This window comes from Elgaria multicarinata, chromosome 1 (assembly GCF_023053635.1).
Source record: "Elgaria multicarinata webbii isolate HBS135686 ecotype San Diego chromosome 1, rElgMul1.1.pri, whole genome shotgun sequence".
Lineage (NCBI taxonomy): Eukaryota > Metazoa > Chordata > Lepidosauria > Squamata > Anguidae > Elgaria > Elgaria multicarinata.
The window spans coordinates 86,672,163-86,690,002 of record NC_086171.1 but is presented as its reverse complement, the minus strand read 5'-3'; the positions used below and the strand labels follow the sequence as shown (position 1 = coordinate 86,690,002).

Genomic DNA, 17,840 nt, shown 5'->3' with positions numbered 1-17,840 from the left:
GGGGGTTCTTTGTGTAATTCATATTCTTAAACAGCACAATCCTAGCCATAACCATCCCTCCATCCATTGAAAGATTGTCTCCAAAAATGGCTTGCAACAATTACACTGCAAGATAAGTCACAATCAAAAGTAGGGCTGTGCTCCACTCTGATTCAGATTGCGAATCCGGTGCGGAGCGACCCGATGCGCCTCCAACAAAGGCGAATCCGAATTGGGTTGGGGGAGCTGCAGATCGAGGCAAAGCGGTTCGCCTCCATCCGGAGCTCCAAACGCAGGTAAGTGGGGCTCACCTGGCACTGCCGACGCCGGCGTAGTCCATGCGGTGACGGTGGCGGAGCCAGGTAAAAGGGCAGGGGGGCGGGGGGCTTACCTGTGTCTGTTGCAGTCCATTGCAAGCTTCAACTGAGGCCCAGGCCTCAAAGTGGAACCATTTGGAACAGGCTGACCCTCCCTTGCTTGTGTCTTTCTTCCTGGCATGGAAGTGATGCAGCTGCTCAATAGGTCTTGATTCTCTGGGTTGGTCTTCCCCAACTTGGTGCCTCCCAGATGTTTTGGACTATAGCTCCTGACCATGGGCCATGCTGGCTGGGCCTGATGGGCATTGAGGTTCAAAACATCTGGAAGGCACCAGGTTGAGGAAGTCTGCTCTGGATGATAGACCCACTCCTCCTCTCTGCAATCAAAGGGCAACAGACACTTCCAGTGGTGTTCTTGATGAAGGTATCGGGGTGGGGGAGAGCAAGCTCCGTGCAGCTGCTCAGCCGGCTTTGATACTGGAGTCAGTGTTCTTTCTAGTAGGGTGACCGTATGAAAAGGAGGACAGGGCTCCTGTATCTTTAACAGTTGTATTGAAAAGGGGATTTCAGCAGGTGTCATTTGTATATATGGAGAACCTGGTGAAATTCCCTCTTCATCACAACAGTTAAAGCTGCAGGTACCCTGCCCTCTTTTAAATCTGGTCACAGTATAGCTGCAGTATAGCTCCTGCAGCTTTAACTGTTGTGATAAAGAGGAAATTTCACCAGTTGCGACATGCATACAAATGACATCTGCTGAAATTCCCTTTTCTATGCAACTGTTAAAGATACAGGAGTCCTGTCCTCCTTTTCATAGGGTCATCCTACTTTCTAGGGAGGGAAGAGATGCAAACTCCTAGTGGCCCTTGGTTATCTGGCCAGTGACAGATGCCAGCGTGACTCTTCCTCAGCTGAACCAAACTTCTTTTTGGACATTTTAATTCCAGAATTTGAGACTGGAATTCAAGTTTGGTAAGATGGTCAGAATCCAGAAGACTTTTTTGAGTCAGCATGTTTTAATACAAGCTGTGGGTGCTGGATGTAAATGTTTGGATTTACCTCTTCGGACATTTTGGTGCAGAGGCAATTCCTTTGATTAAGGAAACTGGCAAAATGCTGTCGTGAGAAGTTTGTTTATCAGTTCCACGGGTGTTTTCTTAAAGCAAATAACAATTTAAGTTTGGCATAAAATCAAAAGGTTTAGAACTATTAAATACATTGGCTCAATTCATCTAATATACAGTACAATGATTGTCATCTCTCATATATGATTTTCATCTCCATTTCTGGCTTAGCACTAATAATAGTTTGCCATGATATCCAAAGCTGTAAACTTGATTTAGAACTTGTCATCCAAACCACAACAAAAACACCAGTACAATGTAAGTTTTCTGGTTTGAAGCGGATATAGTAGTCATAATTTACTGAATCCTCAATTGTCATGCCAAACTGTGGTTAGCACTAACTGGAAAGAAAGCTATAGTGAGAGAACAGAGTCCATGAGCCCATGGCTCATTTCCGATTCTCCAAATCTTGATTTGGGATTTTGATCTGAATTAAGCCATTGCCCAAGGTAAGGTGTATGTTTGGTTAAGTCCTGGGCTGCCCAATCTTGGATACTGATGGCTAAATTAAAAACATTTGATTGGATCCAGGCTTAGAGTTAGACCCATTGATTTTAATGGGTTTACTCTATGTATGATTAAGCCTGAATCCAATCAAGTGTTTTTAATTTAGCCATCAGAATCCAAGATGGGGCAGCCCAAGACTTACCCAACCATAGTACAACTTACTTTGTAAGCATGGATCAAACTCAATGACCTGATTTACATAATCCTCACAGCCCACCTTGGCTTATTTAAGTCACAACAAGCCACAGTGCATATGGGTGTCAGGTTGCTTATTCAAGCCACAACTGCAGCTTGTCATGTTGTCTGAACCAGGGCGGCAGGGATTCTTTGAAGGTTAAACAACCCTCAAATAAAGGGTGTTTAACCCTCAAACCACCCCTGTTGCCTGGGTTTAAACCATGGCAATTCCCTGCTGGGAGTTGAATATTCAAAATGGCTGCAACCAAAATGGCTGTGGCATATTCAAAATGCCACAACCCACTGATAGTATGAATAGGCCCACTGTTTCCTGTATGATGGTTAACCCTCAGGCAGGACCTTGTAATATACAAGCAGACTTCAGACTGAGATGGCATCCTCTGACAAAATAAGAGGCCATTGTGCTGTTTTCCCTTTAAAAATGTCAGGGACTAAAATGTGTTTTTTCCCTCAATTATTTGAGAGCAGGTCCCCAGTGGTATCCATCTCGTATAGGCCTGCGACTAGAACGCAGTAAGTATTCATTTCCCTGCCAGTATATTTTAGAGCATTTTTTGAAAAGAAAGAATGATACCCATATGAGAGTCAAATTTCCATTGACCCCCATGTATATATTTCTATATAAGCCTCTAAATACACGTATGCCTACATATTTTCCAATATTGACATGTTGCATCCCTAGACCAATACCAATTGAATTCCCCATGAAGGAGAACAGCTTGATATTTATACCAAAGACTGCCCACCAAAGGTGTGGCCATTGTGTTGCTCTCAGGTAGGAATCCCATACTCATTACAGGCTTGCTATATGTCCTTCGGCTTGCATACAGTGGCAATTTGTGTACCCCTGTCAGAAATTTTATGTAACATGTAACCATTTTAATAGTATCATCTATTTGGAACAACAAATTTGGCATTTCAGAGGCTATGTGATATGGCAAGAAATTAGTAGGTGATTTCTCTCTGCCAAGCATGTAACATAGAAATGTTGTTTGATCTGAGAATACATGTCACCTGTTCTTACATCTTTGTTATTTCAGAAGGACCCTATTTGAAAGACTCTGTCAACATAAAGAGCCTTGCAGCTTCTTCTATCATTACACTGTATTTCACAGACATGGGTCAGCAAGTGACCTGGACAACGGTAAGTATGATGTTTGTTAAAACATACACACAGTAAAGTTATAGAGCAACTTGAGGTGGTTCTTGTCTCATTGGTTTGTCTTTCTCCATGCTTTTCTACTTGAACTTCCATGCATAAGAGCCATTCTGTTCCCACAGTGGTCATTTAGATTCCTATGGGAAGGCCACAAACAGGACATGAGTGGAACAGCACCAACCCCGCTCATGTTCCCGAGCAACAAGTATTCAGAGGCATAGTGCCTCTGATACTGACATTGACCAGTAACCATTGACAGTAAAAGGGTGACCATATGAAAAGGAGGACAGGGCTCCTGTAACTTTGACAGTTGTTGAGAAAAGGCAATTTCAGCAGGAGTTATTTGTATGCATGCAGCACCTGGTGAAATTCCCTCTTCATCACAACAGTTAAAGCTGGCCTTTTGTATATGCTCACACTAGTATAATGCCTGCAACTTTAACTGTTGTGATGAGGAGAGCATTTCACCAGTTGCTGCATGCATACAAATAACACCTGCTGAAATCCCCTTTTCTAAACAACTGTTAAAGATACAGGAGCCCAGTCCTCCTTTTCATAGGGTCAGCCTAGACAGTAGTATTCTCCATGCTAGGCCTCATTGTATTTGTTGGAGCTCATATGAACTAAACTGAAACTCCATTCCAGATTTTGCAGTCCACAATTATCAAGGAGATTTCTCAAGTTTTGAGGCTGTTGTTGGAAAGCTATTTGTTTGAATGGTTTTTTTTAATGTATTTGACCTGTTGAAGCCAAATCTGATTGTACCAAATGATGCGTTTTAGCTTTAGCTCTAAAATAAAGTGTAGCAGTCAAGATGGCTGATGTAAATGCTGTACCACATACACCTGCCTTTGGAGCTGCACTAACTGATTTTGATGACATGAACGCAAGCTAATATTAGGCTGAGGATGGCTATTTCTGATCGGACGCGGATTGAGAGACTAGCTCTGGTGCCGATAAAAGTGATTAAAATCTTTAATAATTCTTGTCTGTGTCCAGAATGCTCGACGTTTCGGATTAAAAATAATCCTTCTGCAGGAGCTGACGCTGAAAACTTTATTCTTATATTTTAAATATTTTCTGGAGCCTTTTTCCTTTTTGAGCGTTCTGCTGAACTTAGGGTGACCATATGAAAAGGAGGACAGGGCTCCTGTATCTTTAACAGTTGCATTGAAAAGGGAATTTCTGCAGGTGTCATTTGTATATATGGAGAACCTGGTGAAATTTCCTCTTCATCACAACAGTTAAAGCTGCAGGTGCCCTGCCCTCTTTTAAATCTGGTCACAGTATAGCTGCAGTATAGCTCCTGCAGCTTTAACTGTTGTGATGAAGAGGGAATTTCACCAGGTGCGACATGCATACGAATGACACCTGCTGAAATTCCATTTTCTATGCAACTGTTAAAGATACAGGAGCCCTGTCCTCCTTTTCATATGGTCACCCTAGCTGAACTGCCTCTAATCAAAGAGTTCTGGCTCGTAGCTGCAAGTACCCTGCCAACTACATACTTATGATCACCAAAAAAGAGGATAAAAGAGGGGACTGGCTTGCATAACATTTGCATAAATTATGCAAATGTAGAAATCATTATTATAATTTCAGTAGAAATACAATACATCTCACCATAGTGGAGGAGGACTGACACAAGGTGACCATAGTGACAGACTGTTGTGCCAGTGTGAATTGTTGATAGCAACTTCAAGACCCTTACTTTCTCTCCTTATGTTGTTGGTCTTTAACCTGGATTAGGACTCAGGAGTCCTTCAAACTGTCCTCAACAAAATAGGATATGTGACCACCCTAACTAGGCTTAATATTTATCCTAAAGGAGAACAAGTTGAAGATTTACAAAATGGTACTGAGGAGCATCTCCAAGTTATGTACTCAGTCCTTTGTGAACCACCCAGAGAGCTTCGACTATTGGGCGGTATAAAAATGTAATAAATACATAAATAAATAAGGGGAAGGCAACTCCATCCCAGATTGGTTTGACTCTTCAGTTCAGATTGGCCAGTTTTCCAACCCACAAAACCTCTACGTTATCTGGATTAAGTTCCAGCTTGTTCTCCCTCATCCATCCCAATACTGAATCCATGCACCTGTTCAGGGTTCCACAGCTTCCTGGAGATTTATAAATGGAAAATAGAGGCTTAATATTTCTATTGAAGGTATAATAGAGGCCATAAGGTAGCCATCTTCCCCCCCCCCCATACAAATCCTCTGCGGGGAGTTGTGCCTGCATTTTCACAGTGTGTATGTGGCAGCATTAAAACAGCAACTTTACCTATCGTAAATAAACAACCTCCTAGCCAAAAGTCATTTGACAGCCCCACCCCTTGACTTCTGCAGCTGAGATAGAGGCTTTGGAAAAGGTGAGGGGGACATTTAGATTAGTCCTCATTTATCTCAACTTCTTGAAATCTTGTTCGGAGAGACTCCATGATGTGAGCTTTAAGATGGCCTGATTTTAAAGGTTTGGCCAAGAAATGACTGAAATATAGCAGTTACAATTTCCCCTCCCTGAAGTGCAGTTTTTGTTGTTTCTATCCGTATTTTGCACATCCATAATATACCTCTAGTTTTTCCTTTTGCTGGTTTAGACATTAAGGAAATAAAACCACTGTTTGACTTCTGCAAAATGGTCAAGGAGTCCTATTTTCTAGGGTGCTTTTTTCAAATAAAAAGGTGAGAGAACTTTTGCAAAACATTTTCAGGAATCCATTGGTGAAGTTAGATTGGGCCATTGATTCCACCATTTCCAGCACAACAGGGGTGGGCAACTTGTGGCCCTCCAGATGTTTTGGCCTACAGCTTCCATCATCCCTCACCACTGGATATACTGGCTTGGGCTGATGAGAGCCAAGTCCAAAACTTCTGGAGGGTTACAAGTTGTCCAGCCCACTAGCCCAGTGTCTCCAGCATTCTGTCCACTAGTGACTACAGACAATGCGCTGGAGTGCTGGTGTACGACCAGGCAATGCTGATATCATCTCAGGCTCAGTTATAAAGTCCTGCTCCCTTGCAAAAGGGCTGTAGGTGAAGATTAGGCCACTGTAGCAGCCTAAGATAACAAAGCAGAGATAAAGAATGGGCCACTATGAATGATTTAACCTGAACTCCTCTGAGAACTCACAACTCAAGGATATGTCTTTAATACAAGCTGAAATGCTGAGTCACTACCATCAATGTAAGGTGAGTCCTTCAAACTAATGATCTTGGCACATGATGCTTATAGTCTGACGATTATCTCTGGTATTCATGGAATTGGGAATGAAGAGAAACATTTGCCTCTTCTCTCTTTCTGCCATATATAAATAGATGACACACAGAAGCATACTAGGCATTCAGTACATTTTGTATCAGTTAGGTCTGGGCTCTTTCGTGAATACCCATCATGCTCCAATTTTATCTGTCAGGAAACTAAATCCAGAGCTTTAGATAATATACGCTGCAGCTGTTTTTCTCATTGTTGCTACTTAATTTTTTCTGTGTACTCCTTTCCTCCCCTAACCAATGTCAAGAAGCAAATTTTACTTATTTTCTGTGCTTGTCATCATAGTAGCCTAGCTGTGGCTAACTTATGGCAAAGTTTCCCAATGGCATTGCCAAATTTTGCTAATTAATTTCACCCCAAACTGAAGTATTAATCTGCAGTGTTAATCCAATCATTCCCCCTGAAAACTAGAGCTGTACCTAAACTAACCTGTGAATTTCACAGCTTTCTTTGCAGCCCCCACAACGGGCAAGAAGCTCACCCATGGTGCTCTCTGTCCAAAATTGACCTCCTCAATTTACTTTCAGATGCAGTGTTCTGTGGTTGTTGTCAGCCACAATGATCACTACCATTTTGCTCTCCCAGTGCTGTGCTGGCTATTCAGAGAGTAGCCTCGTTGCCTAGGAAACCTGGGGGTGCTTCCCTTTCTTCAGGTGCTGTGCTCTCACTCCTGCATTACCTTTGCAACCAGCTGACTCTCCTGATCTTCTGGGGGGGAAATGGTAGTGATCTTGCATCAAAAGAAAAGTTTTCAGCAAACGCGAAAAAAAAGATGCAGGGCTGATTCTAGTTTGGAAAGGCATTCTATAGCATTTATTTTGTACCGTCTAAGTGTTTGACATACATTATCAGTAATCCTCAGATCAGTAGGCTTCCTTTATTGTGTGGGTTCTTAAAACCCTTGCAACCTATTTGAGAATTGGTTTATTGCACTTCACTCTGGCTTTTGATTAAAGGACTCTGACAATTTTAAGGCTACCCAGTAATGTAACTATTGCTATGTTGATCCCAAATCCAAGGGGTGGGGGGTACCAAAAGCCACAGTTAGACAATTGGTTTATTAGAACCAACCAAAATGCTGCAAAAGATTGTGTAAACTTTCAGGTTCTCCAGAACTCGTCATCAGGTGCGGTTGTATAAGAGGGAGGGGATGAAGACGAAAGCAAGAAAGCTCTGGCCTCCTTTTGGATCTTTTCTGTTTTCTCCATCTCCTGATTTTTACGTCACCTAGTCTGATGAAGAGTTCTAGAGATCTCAAAAGCTTCCTCAATCTTTCGTGGCATTTTGGTTGGTCCCCATAAAGGCATTATCTAGGGTGACCATATTTGGGAAACCAAAAAAGAGGACACCTAGTGTGTGTGTGGGGAAGCAGCTTTCTGAGTCCTGCAGAAAGTACGTTATTCCGCCGCCACCTTAAAGAACCCGATTGGAGTGGAGGAGGGGAAAGGATTTCATTCTGCACCACCACCATCCACTCCAATTGGGGCCTTTTCTATAATGTCCACGAATGACCCACTTTCCCCTTTAAGACCTCAATTGGAGCTCGGGGTGGGGGAATGATGTGCCTCAAGAAAGCATGTCACTCCCTCCTGCCATGCTAATGGCAGCCTTAAAGGGGAAGGTGTGTCATTCCAGGACATTATTGAAAATTATAGAAAATCCCCCCTGACACCATGGAAAGAACAAAAACCAGGACAAATCCGGGGAAATCCTGACAGTTGGTCACCCTACATTATCTCAGTGTGGATTTTCAATCTCCCCACCCCTGGAGTTTAGATTTATTTATTACTTTTACTTATGGACCAGAATGGCTGTCTTTGTTTTTTGTTTAGTTTTTTTAATCTGTTGATCCCATTAGTTATAGACACCTTGTTCTCCTTCTTCTCCTTCCAGGTTTTCCTAACCGAATATACTGGCCCTCTTCTAATCTATCTACTCTTTTACCTTCGACTCTCAAGTATTTATGATGCAAAGGAGACCACAAGAAGTTTACGCCATCCTGTAGTTCAGTGAGTAAGAATAATCTGCACTTCTCGCATAGGTTATCTCTGTCTTCTCTTAGAGAGCAGACTGAGGCCTTAACTAGACCTAAGGTTTATCACAGGATTGTCCCTGCCTGCTCCCGGGATATCCTGTGTGTCATTTACATGAACAGGGATGACCCTGGGACAATCCCAGGATAAACCTTAGGTCTAGCTAAGGCCCCAGTTAACCTATGTTCAATGGAGTTGGTCGGAATATATTTTCACTGCCCTGAAAACACAGCCTACATTCTTCCGTCCTGAATGCTCTCAAGCCTTCAAGAATGCTCGGGCGCCGGTCAGCCCTGACTTCTGGGTTGCAACAGCCCTTTCCCCCCACTACATTAATGGCAGCCACCATTAACGCAGTGGGGAAAAATATGCACTTTCTCCAGCCTCCCCCCCCCCGCCATGGTGGCCTTAACAGGGACTTTAAGGCCCCTATTGGTGGAGAGCAGCAAAGTGTGCTTTCTGGGAAGTGCATAATGCCAGGGTAATTGCGCACTTTCTGGAGGGCAAAGGCTGAGCACACCAAACCCTACTTAGATCAGACTTACCCAGCCTGGCCTCCTCCAGATGCTTTTGATTTCAACTCCCATCAGCCCCACCGAGCATGGTGAATGTTTAGGAATGTTGAGGCTGGTAATCCAGAACATCTGGAGGGCAGCAGGTTGGGGAAGGCTGCCTTAGACACTGTGCTTATTATTAGAGGCGTTTCCATTGCAACAGTGAGAGATAGGGCAATGCTTTATTAATAAGAAATAATGGTTCTCATCCAACGGAAATTAGTCCAATGTATTCTATATGTTTGGGGGCATATTTGGGAACTTGAGAAACTGCTGTGGGCACCACAATAAAATGGCTGTCATAGACACATAATGGCTGCCATGAGGGGCTGGGTAGTTAAAAATGGGCTAGAAAGGTGTGTGGGAGGGGGCGAGAAATAGTGAGGCAAAAAGCTGGGAGGGGACAGAAGCAGCAAGGTAAAGGGATGGGGACAGAACTAGAGAAGCCAGAGGCAGGGGGAAACAGCAAGGCAAAGTGGGAGAGAAGGGGCAAGGCTAAAGGCTAAGAGGAGGAAAACCAGTGAACTAAAGAGGTGGACGGGAATAGTGCGGCCGCAGGCTGGGAGAGAAGGTGGAAAAACAAGTCAAAGGGCTGGAAAAAGAACAAGGCTAGAGGACAAAAGGAGGAGAAACAGTGAGGTAAAGAGGCAGTGGTGGTGAAGGGGCAGGAATAGTGAGGCTAGAAAGGGAGTGGAAGAAAACCACCCTAGCATTTTCCAAGGCTTTTATTTAAAACATTTTTTGAAGGGGGCAGGGAGTGAAAAGCTTTGTGGGCACCATGGCATTGGGGACCCCTGTCCTACAGCATCTTAGTGTAAACTGGAAGAAAAAAGCCATTGCACCCAGAGGTAGGTGGAGTTACCAGTCTTCCTTCTCCCCAAACGCTGTAGTTGTGTGTGGGAGGCCCCAGGCGTCACGGCAGAGTTCTCCGTATCCTCTCCAAACTACAGCATTTGGGATTTGGGGAGTGGAAAACCGTAACAGCTAAAATGGAATAAACCGTCTGTTTCTGGTATGCATTTATTTCCTCAGTGTTTCCAAGCTATATTCTGCCCTCTGTGAAATTCTCACACACCTTTGCTTTACAGTAAACATAAAAAGTGACCTTTCAGTTATAAGCGCATTTTCATTCTGCAATATAAGCGCAAGGAATGGAGTGTTCCCTCTGGCACCCAGACAGCCTCGCTGTCCTTTCGTTGACATGTTTTCATCTGCTAGATCCACATGCCCTTGAGCGAATTAACGTCCTCACATATTTCATTTCATTTTCATTTACAAATACAAATACAGCATAGAATTCATAAATAAATTTGGAGGTGTGGGAGGTGATGTTTGTGTCCATTAAACAGTTTAGCACACATTAATGACCACTGGGCTCTTTTACTGGTCCCATGAAAAAAGAAAAGAGTCTTTAATAATTAAAATAAATTGTGGGGTGGGACATGTACCACCCCATCCCAGACCCTTCACAACTGTTTTTCTACCTGCACTCGTGCAAACAATCATCTTTGAAAACTGAGGCCGTTGCTAGACCAGGGGTTAGCGCGGTGTGAGGCCCGTGCTCGTCCCTGTGCATCCAGATGTTGCACAGGGGATCCCGGCCTCAGCCAGGGCTCAAGCCGCCCTGGCACCGTGCTAACCAGAACCGCTTGTAGTGCAGTTCTTCCCACAGTCCTGGCCTCAGGTCCTGTGCCCATCAGGCTGGGGAGAGAAATCACAGGGGGGAGCTGGGAGCTGGGGGGGAAAGAGCGGACCCAGCCGTAGAGATGGGGGGAAGAACAGAGCCAGGGTGGGGAGATCACGGACAGGGGGGTGGAGGGGGCATCGGACATGGCGGGCGGGTGATCGGGCAGGCATGGCACGGAGGTGGGCGATCGGGCAGGGGGGGCATCAGACATGGTGGATGGGAGGGAAGGAGAAGGGGGCCAGGGCGATGAGATCGGGGACAGGGGGGGAAGAATATTTTTTTAAAAAATAAAAACACCACTTACCTTTCCTGGCCCCTGTGCTGCTGCTGCCGCTTTAAAAATATAAAAAAATGGCGGCCGCAATGGCTCTCCTCCAGAGCTCGTCGTGGCTCACATGTGCATAAGGGCAAGATCTCGCGTTAGTCATAACGCGAGTTCTCCCCTCCTCTCCACGGATTTTCGACTGGGTCTAGCAAGGCCCTGGGGCTATTGTCTATGCTTTGACTATAACTGTGGCTATATCTGTGATATAGCCACAATTATACATTGTGGCTATATCCACACTTTGAGAACCCCTGCTTCAGAAATCTACATATCAATGCTGTATTACAAACAGGAATGTTAACATACCATTGTGCGCTAATGTGATGTACCATCCTGACTTACTATGTTAGTAAAATATGATGAACCACATCAGCAGGGTGGTTGTTACACCTCATCTTAAGTGTGTATGGACTGCCCCACTGGGTTTTGGGGTGAGTAGTAGTAGTAGTTTCCCTTGTCAAATAGAAAGATCTTAAGATGAACCCTGGCCGAATTTTTCTGTTTTGCTCTGGATAAAGTTGCTTCATCTAAGATTAACACTTAGCATTTTAGAGAGTTAGTGATTTATATACATTATCTTGGTCATTTTTACAGCAACCCTGTTAGCATTATAATAATAATTGTTGTCATCTTTACTTCCTTCTTTTGGGGTCATTTCTGCAGTTTGGCCTGCATCTGCCATTGTTTGCACTATATCAGACATCTTCTGGAGACACTCTTTGTCCATAAGATTTCGGAAGGGCATACACCCCTGAAGAATATGATCAAGGTGACTGTCATATGTGAAATATTACACTGTAGAGTTGAATAAGCAAAAAAAGAAAAAAAAATATTAATGTATTTATTGCTTTTATACCCTGCCCTTCCAGGTCCACTCATTTTATCCTCATAACAATATGTGATGGGCCCAAGGTAATCCGCTGAGTTTCATGACTAAGTGGGAATATGTCAAGAGCAATCCAAAGAACTTTGTGGTAGGATGGCTTATAAATACTGCACTGGGTCTATAATTTGCCTTCTGGAAATGGAAGAGCTCTACCCACCTAAGACGCCTCTTCTGATTTTGCCTGCACCACAGTTCACCCCATTCAGTAGGGTCCCTCTGTGTAGCATTTTTAGGGGGCCAGTGGGGTGCTACATTGAGGAGAGGGCTTCTGCCAGCCCAGTTGCACACACCTAAATCTGGGTCCAAACCACTATAAATGAATAAAATTGAACCTTGGTCTCCTTAATCGTAGGCAGGGTCTGCACTACTGCTTTATAACGGGATTGAAGTGCACTGACCACTGTTGGGGGCCATGACATATTCCATATACTGCTTTCAAAGTGTTATATCCTGCTTGGTGTAGGATCTGCCCTAGTCTAGCATTATAACCACTGCACCATACTTGCCTGGTTTTTTAAAGACTCCAGTTCAAAGCATCATACAGTATGCCAAAGGCATGTAACACGTCAGTCTCAAGGGAGGTAAATAAATACAGTCCCAACTGTTTGACGGAACCACTATGCGAGTTACTCTTGCCAACGATTTGACAGAGAAGTACAGCCTCTCCTAAAAGCCACTATGAGTGGCCTACATTACAGGGATAGCAAGAGGTCTTAAATATCAAATAAGTACATGTCATCGTATTTGGTTTAGCAGATGCCATCAGATATATAGCGTTTGTATTTCAGTTTTAGCAATGACCTTTAAAACCAAGAAAGAGGTAGAAAGTTGAGGAGGAGAGGGAGGGAGAGTAATGCCATTGGGCAGCCTTAGATAGCTGCTAAGAGCAATGTTTTATATAAACAGGCTGTGGTGCTTAATGAACATTAAAATAGTAATAGCTAAATGTTAGGAGCTAATGAAAAATCATTATTGTTGATACTTGCCAACCATCCATTATTTTGATTACTTTGACTGGTAAATCTACATCCTGGCCAAAAATATCGAAGCCAGTCCAACAAATGTGCTTGTTGTATGTGTGTATATATATATAAATATACAATATTTATTTGTTTATTATTAATTTATATTCTATGTTTGTTCCATGGATTTCGAGTCACTATACTTAGGAAGTTGGTAACCGTAACAACAGATGCTGGGGGCGACAATTGGTTTTGACATTATTATTTATTTATTATTACTTATTATTTATTTATTGCATTTCTATACCGCCCAATAGCCGGAGATCTCCGGGAGGTTCACAAAAATTAAAAACATTCAAAGTATAAAACAACAGTATAAAACCATAATATAAAATACAATATAAAAGCTCAACCAGATAAAAACAGCTGCAATGCAAAATTAGAAATTTAAAACACCAAGTTAAAATTTATTTATAGACTGTTAAAATGCTGGGAGAATAAAAAGGTCGTCTAAAAGCATATAATGTAGGTGCCAAGCAAACCTCCTTAGGGAGCTCATTCCACAGCCGGGGTGCCACAGCAGAGAAGGCCCTCCTCCTGGGAGCCACCTGCCTCACTTCCTTTGGCAGGGGCTCACGGAGAAGGACCCCTGAGGATGACCTTAGGGTCTGGGCAGGTACATACGAGAGGAGGCGTTCCTTCAGATAGCCTGGCCCCAAGCCGTTTAGGGCTTTAAATGTCAATACCAGCACTTTGAATCAGGCCCGGACCTGGACTGGCAGCCAATGAAGCTGGAAAAGGACTGGCGTGATGTGGTCTCGTCGGCCAGTCCCTGTTAGTAACCGTGCTGCCCTGATATCTCAGTATATGCAATTTTCGTTCTATTTAGAAAGAACAGGGTATTAAATAATGGATGGGGGTGCTCTACGGTAGAGGTAATTATTTAAGCCAACTGTGTGTGGGCGGGGAGAGGGAAAAACATCCACCAAAGAGATGTTCGTGGAATGTAACCATAATTTTTCATCCAAAATCTTTCTATTTTTTCCCCATTGGAGGATCACCTCTGCTAGCACATTCAACAAGGAGAAGAGAAATCCTTGAAGTCACTGAAACAGTTTCTGGCATGTTCTTTCTATTCCCTCCCCAAACCACTATGACTGGAAGTAAAAAAAAATAGAGCCCTAGTAACATCCTTCCCAAATTGCCTGCCTTCTTTTCCCTTCCTGACATTGTCCATTTACAAAGAGCTTGTAGTATTGGGCCACAAAGAAGACCTCTGAGCTGGGTCTGAAGTCTAGGGACTGGTCCACTTCACTTTAGACTGCTTTGGAACCATGTCATCCAGGATTCAGAGATGGTCTAAATTAGGGCTGTGCTCCTCTTCTCTTCGGTTCAGAGAGGCAGGAGCGAGGCAGCCTGATTCGCCTCCGGAAAAGGCGGAGGCAAAGAGAGTCGGGGGAGCTGTGGATTGAGGCAAAGAGGATGGCCTCAATCTGGAGCTCCGGATGCAAGTAAGTGGGGGGGGAGTGGGCCTCAACTGGCGCCACCGCAGTCCCTGCAGTGACAGCGATGGAGCCTGGTAAGGGGGCAGTGAGGAGGGAGACTTACCTGCATCCGTGGTGGGCTTCAATTGAGGTCCCGGCTTCAAGCGGAAGAGGCCGCGGCCTTCTCTTCCACTTGAAGCCGGGGCCGCAATTGAAACCCGCCACAGATGCAGGTAAGGGGACAGGGGAGTTGGCCTACCTGGTGCTGCCGGCGCCACCATCCATGCAGCAGCAGCGGAGCCAGGCAAGGGGGCAGGGAGGAGGGAGCCTTACCTGTGTCCGTCGCAGGCTTCAATTGAGGCCCCGGTTGAAGCCAGAAATGAAGGCCAAGGCCTCTTCCGGCTTCAAGCCAGGGCCTCAAATGAAGCTCGCGATGATGGGCGCAGGTAAGGGGGTGGCTTACTTGGCGGTACTGCCACTGCCGCCGCCCATGCGGCGACGGCGGTGAAGCCGGATCTCGCTCCGCAGAGCAGAGCGGGGGACCAGCGGAGCAGCGCGAAGAGAATCGGGCCCGATCCAGATTTTCTGGATCAGGCCATCAAGCGGATCGCGGGGGGGAGGGGCGTCCGTGCACAGCCCTAGTCTAAATATCTCAGAAATACCTTGCTTTGGATTTTGGCCTCCTCCAAGGCATTTGCATACCATTATTATTATTATTATTATTATTATTATTATTATTATTATTATTATTATTATTGAAAACATTATGTTTCCTGTTATGCCAAATGCTTTGGAGACAGTAATTGATTTTGATATTATATCCACTCTATTTGTATTTATATTACAGGGTTGTACTTTTTATTGGGGATTCACTTCTTGGATCGCTTACTACATCAATCACCCACAGTACACTCCTCCATGTAAGTAGAGATGCTTTCCTTTTCAGGGATGCTTTAGGGTGGATTCCTGCATTGAGCAGGGGGTTGGACTCGATGGCCTTGTAGGCCCCTTCCAACTCTGCTATTCTATGATTCTATGATAGATCAACCAGCTGCACTGAAATTTTCAGATGAAACTTTTTTGGCACATTCACAGCAGTGGTGATGGGGACCAAAAGGGAGGGGACAAAGAAGCCCACAATCCGCAATCGGGCTGACAGCATTCCAGAACTCTTGGGGATGGGGGAGACTTACTTTTGTAGGAATAAACAGGCAGAGAGGTGTCTCTTTTTCCCATTTTAAAACAGGTTTTTTTTCTGGGTGGGGGGCTGCTGTGTGAATCAGCATCTGCACTGCTCTTCTGATCTGGAGCCACATCACTCCACAATGCATTTCAGGAAGGATGTTATGTCACAATGTAACATCCTTCCAGATGCATTGCTGGGAGAAAAACATGGCTGCCCCCCACTGGCCTGATCCAATCTGGATTCTAATTAATTTTTTGGGTGACCGACAGACATCTAAGAAATTAATCTCATTACTCCAGATTAGTATTTCTGCAATGGGTTTGCACAATCTGCTTCGGGAAACCTGTGGCAATATGATAACCCTGTCTGTAAGCACACCTAGAGGGAATCTACACTAGTCAAATAAGAACGTGTCTTACCGTTTTTAAGTGTGCATTTGGTAGTATTTTGCCACATGACGTTCAGTTTGTGACTTTTTATTGTTGTCTGTTCTCCGGTTTTTATTTTGAACTTCTCTGAAATAAGTCATTCTATTTGGTATGATGTGGCCGATTTCATCTTATTAAATGGGTTTCCTGTATTTCTTAATTAGCCAATCACATTCCGGGGGGGGGGCATGTTTATGTAATTTCCGCGCCCAAAGTTGGAGCTGTTTTTTTTCTTTCTAGCCTCTTTTTTGCAGCCACTTCCAGTTTTACTTTTGGGAAGCTTCTTGGTGGATTGTTTGTAGGTGGAGGGGCAATTAAAGCGGAGAGAAGAGGAAGTGGGAGGGGAAATGGGCGGACGGGGAAATAGAACAAAGGGATTTATTTTCTTAGTGTGGCCAAAAGGAATGCATTCCCATGGAAAGAGAAAAGTAAGTAAACGTTTTAAAAACTGCTACGTTTTAAATAATTCAAAAACAAAACATTCAATGACTGTAAAAACAACATTACATATACTAGTGTAGATCCCCTCCTAGTAATGGAGTTCTCCTACGTTGAAATTTTATGAAGTTAAACTTGTAGAAATGAACTAGCTTCATGTCTATGTTTGAGACCCAACTTTTCGTAGCTCCTGAGGTAAAGAGATATATAGAAAGCTCCAGAAGAGTGAGGCTTCCTTCCAGAACAAGGCCAATGCTTTATATTACCAAAAGAAAGACCCAAGCAGATTTTAGATCATACATAAGACTAATGTATGATTTCATTGTGTTTTCTAGCATTTGGGAACAAGCAAGTTTCTTTTGCTGCCCTTGTGTTTCTGGTATGTATGGGCAGGGAGGAGGGACAATCATACATATGATATTGGAAAATATAATTTTGCATTTAATTTTGCATATCCTCTCACAAGAGGAAATGAGAAAGTAAACCCAAATGACGGACTATCTTGGGAGAGGGGATGTAAAATTCTAGGCTCTTGTAAGAAGTCACAAGGTGAATGGAACAGTCAAATTCTCCATAGAGCTTGAACGTTGCAAGGCCTGGTTGTGGCTTCCATATGTTGTGTCTTGGACCTAGTGAAGACACCTGGCAGACCACCTCTTCAGTTGGGGAGATTTTTGTAAGCATCCCATCTGAAATTCTCCTGGGGTTCAGTTTCGATATGACTGGAATTGGCTTTTTTTTATGATATGGTGACACCAAAAATTATAATTGTTAATCACATAACCTGTGTTCACTCTAAAACGTTCCTCCACAAAGCCTTCATGTTAAATCAAAATGCACTTGGATAGCTAAACTCAAGGACTACAGAGCTGCCTTGTTCCTCAGGCACAGGTACATCTCTGAGCTTAACCACAGTTCCCTGGAGCCTTAAAAATGCACTGTTTGAGTGCTTTAATAAAGCATTGTCTGAGCTGTGATTGGTGTCCAGAACTTGGACAAAAAACAGATGAACTAAGGGGGGCTCTTTCAATTTTGGTGCAATTTACTTTGATGTTCATATGGAAAGTTCTCCCTCACTGAACATACTTTTGCACTTATATCGACAAAGCAGGCCAAACACAGCTTTGTAAATGGCACATGTACAGAATCTCCTTTTACATTCTGACCCAGAGAAGAACTTTTGTGGGACGTAATGCCTGATTCGGAACACATCCAAGCATATCTAGCAATAAAACAAACAAACAAACAAGTGGAATGCCTGTTTGTACCTTAGCTCTTAAAATGTAACTCCCATAATTT

The 17,840-nt window shown here is 43.7% G+C and overlaps 1 protein-coding gene across 2 annotated transcripts in view; it reads left to right on the top strand.

Annotated features, from left to right (window-relative positions):
• TECRL (trans-2,3-enoyl-CoA reductase like) overlaps positions 1-17,840 on the top strand; it is a 33,531-nt gene that overhangs the window by 7,927 nt on the left and 7,764 nt on the right. For both annotated transcript variants that reach the window (XM_063116538.1, XM_063116547.1), the window contains exons 3-8: positions 2,594-2,638; positions 3,166-3,269; positions 8,452-8,567; positions 11,821-11,926; positions 15,337-15,409; positions 16,877-16,920. In XM_063116538.1, coding sequence (XP_062972608.1) covers positions 2,594-2,638; positions 3,166-3,269; positions 8,452-8,567; positions 11,821-11,926; positions 15,337-15,409; positions 16,877-16,920 — 488 coding nt within the window. The remainder of the gene's footprint in view (positions 1-2,593; positions 2,639-3,165; positions 3,270-8,451; positions 8,568-11,820; positions 11,927-15,336; positions 15,410-16,876; positions 16,921-17,840) is intronic.